Raw genomic sequence first — 6000 nt, forward strand, 5'->3', positions numbered from 1 at the left:
GATTTATTGTTTGGTAATTCTGTTTGTAGAAGACCCAATTCCTATAAATACCATTTGTTATCTTATAAACGTGTTGAGGTTTCGATTTTAATCGATAGGCGGAGTAAAATAGATAAATATATAGACAGGTAGATAGATTACTTGATATTTAGGCAATTAGATAAATTAAGTGATAGATAGGTAGATATATTGACAGAGAGATAGATATGTTAAAAGAGCTTTGGTAAGGCATAACCATTATAATACACCAATGACTAAGGGCATAGTAATATTAGGACATTAATTAAAACATTTTTCTTTAAAAACAATAGTTTATTGACATAAATAAATTCATATCATCGTCCCATAAATCCTGTAGACGTCTTAAGCATAAGAGGGCGCTGGATTGTACTGAGGCTCTCCCTCGTAAGTGACCTCAGCCACGAATCCTGAGTCCCCGTTGACGTTGTAGGACACCTTCTGCAGGCGACCGTCGGGAAGGAGCACGTAGTAGGATCCCTGAGTGTCGTAGCCATCACGGGCTTCCTGGTGGCCGAAGTCGTTGCCCGAGTAGTCGTCCTTCACGGCGTAGTTGAAGTCGTACTTGGCTGGTTCCTGTCAATAGAAGACAAATTCCAATCAAATTTTATAACAAATGATATTGGATTTGATTAATTTGATTTATACTTTCAACAAAATTATGAATTTTGATTTTATTAACTATTTTTGAAGATTTCAATTAATAACTGACCTCGTGAGATGGAGGAGGGGCGTATCCATACTGGGGCTGGGAGGGGCCACCAAAGACGGCAGCCACAAGGGACAACAACAAACAAATCTGTCAGGAAGAAAACAACAGTGAATAAAAAATGTTGTTCTGATGGAATTGTGAAAGTTAAAAACCCTTTCAATTAGTTAAATCTCATCTGCAGTTTCAGTTTTATTACTCAAACTAAACTGGTAGAGAGATTGAAACTGCATTTTGATGTGATTGTTACTAAGCAATAAAAGTAAGCCTGGATTAAATAGAAAAAAAAAACTATATGTACACGTCACATGCAAGACATGATATATAATCATTTTCTAACTAAATATATTTATGGGAATTAAATTGATTATAACCTGCATGAAGAGATAATCCTATTCAAAAGAAATCGTCTGAAGCGTTTTACCTTAGCGATCATGGTGAGTCTGTGGAGTGGAGTGCGATGATAGTCTTTGAACGTGGCGATATATATAGGTCTAGTCCGAGACTAAGAGGGAGTAGCCTCTTGTGGCTGCAGGAGAAAGGTCCTCCCTCCCAAAGACGTTCTTCGCTGTCACAACGCCCATCATCTGTCCTTGACATTGCCTTTCTTTTGCTCGTGGTCTGACGAGAAGAACGAATGGGATCTCTGGCATGTCAATAAAGGATTAATTTCTTATTATTATCATTATCATTATTATTATTATTATTATTATTATTATTTTTACTATTATTATTATTATTATTATCATCAAAAGCTAAGCTACCACCCAAGTTGGAAAAGCAAGATGCTATAAGCCCAATGAGGAAAGGAAATAAGAAAATAAATAAACGATATAATAAGTAATGAAAAATTAAAAATAAAATATCATAAAACATTAACAACATTAAAACATAATTTATATATAAACTATTAAAGGACTTATGTAAGCCTGTTCAACATAAAAATATTAGCTGCGAGTTTGAACTTTTGAAGTTTATTGATTCAACTACCTGATTAGGAAGATCACTCCACAACTTGGTCACAGCTGAAATAACCCTTCTAGAGTACTGCGTAGTATTGAGCCTCAGGATGGAGAAGGCCTGACTATTAGAATCAACTGCCTGCCTAGTATTACGAACAGGATAGAATTGTCCAGGGAGATCTGAATGTAAAGGATGGTCAGAGTTATGAAAAATCTTATGCAACATGCATAATGAACTATTTGAACGACGGTGCCAAAGGTTAATATCTAGATCAGGAATAAGAAATTTAATAGGCCATAAGTTCCTGTCCAACAAGTTAAGATGAGAATCAGCAGCTGAAGACCAGACAGGAGAACAATAATCAAAACAAGGTAGAATGAAAGAATTAAAACACTTCTTCAGAAGAGATTGATCACCGAAAATCTTGTAAGACTTTCTTAATAAGCCATTTTTTTGTGCAATTGAAGAAGACACAGGACTAATGTGTTTCTCAAAAGTCGAGAATCACCAAAAATTTTAAAAGAGTCATACAAAGTTAAAGAAACATTATCAATGCTGAAATCCGGGAGCCACAGTCCTTGACCTACTTACAATCATAGTTTGAGTTTTGTTAGGATTCAACTTCATACCCCATAATTTGCACCATGTACTAATTTTAGCTAGATCTCCATTAAGGGATTCACCAACCCCAGATCTACATTCAGGAGATGGAATTGATGCAAAGAGAGTAGCATCATCTGCATATGCAACAAGCTTGTTTTCTAAACCAAACCACATGTCATGCATATATAGTATGAACAGTAATGGGCCAAGAACACTACCCTGTAGAACACCAGATATTCCTATACTCACTATGGTGCCCATCAACAACAACACTTTGCGATCTATTACTTAAAAATTCAATAATGATGCTAAGAAACGACTCACCCACTCCCAACTGTTTGAGTTAGAAAACAAGGGCCTCATGATTAACAAGGTCAAAGGCAGCACTAAAATCAAGGCCAATCATACAAACTTCCTGACCACAATCAAAGGATTTCTGTACAGCATTGGAGATTGTAAGAAAGGCATCACATGCTCCAAGACCTTTACGAAAACCAAATTGCAAACTAGGGGACAGATGATTACCTTAAGCGAACCTATTAAGGCGTTTTGCCAAAAGACGTTCAAACATTTTAGATAATATGAAAGTTATGGAAATTGGTCGGTAATCAGTTGGACTTGAGCTACCACAAACACATTTACATAGTGGAGTAACATTACCAATTCTCCAACAAGTGCTAAAAGCTCCTCTTCTTGCTAACTTGCGCAAAATAACAGATAACTTTGGAGCTAAGAAATCTGCTGTCTTTATAAAAAAAAATCAAAGGAAAAATACCATTGGGATCTACACCTTCATAGGCATCCAGGTCCATCAACAGAGCTTTAATTTCAAAACTCAACCGTCAAGTGAATACTTTGTAGTTAGATCTTGCTTTATAGTTTATTTGTTAGATGTCTGTCTAGTTTTTTATTTATATCTTTAGTATTTCAGTATTTGCTATCGATTTCTTTTTTCGTATAATAATAATAATAATAATAATAATAATAACAACTACAATAACAATAATAATAATAATAATAATAACAATAACAATAATAATAATAATAATAACAATAATAATAATAATAATAATAATAATAATCTGATGCATACTGCATTTAAAATATCATATATTTTTCATAACTACAAAAATTTGCTCCCTACGTACTTCCTGATCATAAAGGTGCAAAGATGAATGATTCTGTCCACGATAGGGTCGTGTGCAAAATGTATATATATTTTCAAAAAAAATCATTCGCCTGTTTCGAGTGAGTTTTTCCACAGGTAAAGAAAATATTATTATTATTATTATTATTATTATTATTATTATTATTATTATTATTATTACTTAAGTTACAACCCTAGTTGGAAAAGCAGGATGCTATAAGCTCAAGGTCTCCAATCGGGAAAATAGCCCAGTGAGGAAAGGAAAAAGATAGAAGAGTGCGCCTGAGTGTATCCTCAAGCAAGAGAACTCTAACCCAAGAAAGTGGAAGACATTGGTACAGAAGATATGGCACTGCCCTAGACAAAGGAACGATGGTTTATTTGGGAGTGCCCATCTTCTAGAAGAGCTGCTTACCATAGCTAAAGAGTCTCTTCTACCCTTATCAATTGGAGAGCAGCCACTGAACAATTACAGTGCATTAGTTAATCCCTTGAGTGAAGAAGAATTGTTCGGTTATTTTTGTGTTGGCAGGTGTATGAGGAAAGAGGAGAATGTGTAAAGAATAGACCTGACTGTTACCGGAGAGGGATCCAAGGTGGTAATATCTGGCCAGTCAAAGGACTCAAAAACTTTTTAGGGATAGTATCTCAACGGGTGGCTGGTGCCTCGGCCAACCTGCTACCTACTGAAAAGAAGGTTATTCTTCAGTATTTCTTAGTGATAATTTGCGAACTGAATTCTTTACTTTTCGCATCAGAAACCAGTGAACTTTTCTGGCATCATTTGGTTAAGATGATTCGAAATTAACTTTCTAGTGGTGTTAATATCTTTTTTTTTTGGGGGGGGGGTGAAAACAGTAAACAATATATACAGCAACACATTGTAAAGCTTGGAAAATAAAAAAAAAATAAGTAAATAAACTCTGTCAAGCTGACAGAAGGTAACACTTCGTTTATTGTTTGTGAATTCAGTTTATAGAAGACTCCGTTCCTATAAACACCATTTGATATCTTAAACGTGTTGAGGTTTCGATTTTAATGGATAGACGGAACAAAATAGGTAAATATAGACAGGTAGATAGATTACTTGATAGATAGGCAATTATATAAATTGAGTGATAGATAGGCAGATAAAATGACTGAGAGATAGATGATTAAAAGAGCTTTGGTAACGCATAACCATTATAATATACCAACCATTAAAAAGCATAGTAGCATTAGGATATTAATAAAATCATTGTCTTTTAAAAACAAGTTTATTGACATAAATAGTTTCGTATCATCGTCCCCTAAATGCTGTAGACGTCTTAAGCATAAGAGGGCGCTGGATTGTACTGAGGCTCTCCCTCGTAAGTGACCTCAGCCACGAAACCCGAGTCCCCGTTGACGTTGTAGGACACCTTCTGCAGGCGACCGTCGGGAAGGAGCACGTAGTAGGATCCCTGAGTGTCGTAGCCATCACGGGCTTCCTGGTGGCCGAAGTCGTTGCCCGAGTAGTCGTCCTTCACGGCGTAGTTGAAGTCGTACTTGGCTGGTTCCTGTCAATAGGTAAATGGAAATGATGTATTTAGCATTATTGGCATACATAAGGTTAATTGTATCATAATGCAACAGTTAGAAAATGATATCGTCCAAGGAGATATTCAATACTGCAGTACATCGTCATAACTCACCTCGTGGGAGGGTGGTGGAGCGTATCCGTAAGGAGGCTGGGATGGAGCACCGTAGACGGCGGCAACCAGGGCCAATATTAAACAAGTCTAGAAATAGAAGAAACTGTTATTCAGACATTGCAACGTCAAAGTTACAGCCGATGAGAAAGACCATTTATAACGTTTGCAACGCTTCCAGAGGGCTATAATTGTTGCCAGACCTTTGCTCAGACAGCATCTATAACGTTTATAACCCTTCCAGTAGGCTAAAATCACCGACAGATCGCATCGAAAGGGTAGAGCACTTAGACCTATTGCTTCGAAAAAGTAAAGCACGTAGACCTTTTGCTTTGGAAAAGTAAAGCCATTAAACCTTTCGCTTCGAAAAAGTAGTGCCCTTAGACCTATTATTTCTGAAACTCATTCCAGTGTCAATGCAGTGTTTCCAGTTATTTACAATAATAATTTCGTAAGCAGACTCATTCTACAGATATAAATCCTCTCTCGTCACACAGGAACGGATATATCAATCAACCAAATTACCCAGGGTCTACAGAACATATTCAATAGACCTAGCCTAGGCCAATGGTTTTTCCAAGTTACCTTAGCGATCATTGTGAGCTGCAGAGGATAAGTGCAATGCATTGTGCTCGGATGGCCATCATTATATACTGAGAAGGATGTGTCATTCGGCCAGAGAAGAGAAAGGGATCTCGGAAAGACCCGCCCAGTCACAAGGAACGTTTATTCTTGGCAACACTTCCGTGCAAGGTCGCGTCTAAAGAGACTGTTGTACATTAAAGAGATTTACTAACCGAATGTGGTTTAGAGTTACGTTCCTTGCATGAAGATGATTTGACGTTTGGTTAGCTTCAGGTCTTTCTCCGAAACTTGGTAGTGCTTGTTTG

The 6000-nt window shown here is 36.7% G+C and overlaps 2 protein-coding genes across 2 annotated transcripts in view; both read right to left on the reverse strand.

Moving 5' to 3' along the window:
- Positions 1-350: 350 nt before the first annotated feature.
- The window catches only part of LOC137649575 (pro-resilin-like), a 5977-nt gene continuing 327 nt past the window's right edge, over positions 351-6000 (reverse strand). Inside the window, exons 2-3 of the mRNA XM_068382549.1 lie at positions 731-817; positions 351-594 (exon numbers count right to left, since the gene is read on the reverse strand). Coding sequence (XP_068238650.1) covers positions 364-594; positions 731-817 — 318 coding nt within the window. The 3' untranslated portion in view covers positions 351-363. The remainder of the gene's footprint in view (positions 595-730; positions 818-6000) is intronic.
- Positions 4715-5768, reverse strand: LOC137649574 (pro-resilin-like). The gene is made up of 3 exons (XM_068382548.1): positions 5696-5768; positions 5114-5200; positions 4715-4978 (listed from the first exon to the last, which is right to left on the reverse strand). Exons 1-3 carry the CDS (start codon positions 5735-5737, stop codon positions 4748-4750), a joined length of 360 nt encoding a protein of 119 aa, XP_068238649.1. The 5' UTR covers positions 5738-5768; the 3' UTR covers positions 4715-4747.

This window comes from Palaemon carinicauda, chromosome 11, assembly GCF_036898095.1.
Source record: "Palaemon carinicauda isolate YSFRI2023 chromosome 11, ASM3689809v2, whole genome shotgun sequence".
Taxonomy (NCBI): domain Eukaryota; kingdom Metazoa; phylum Arthropoda; class Malacostraca; order Decapoda; family Palaemonidae; genus Palaemon; species Palaemon carinicauda.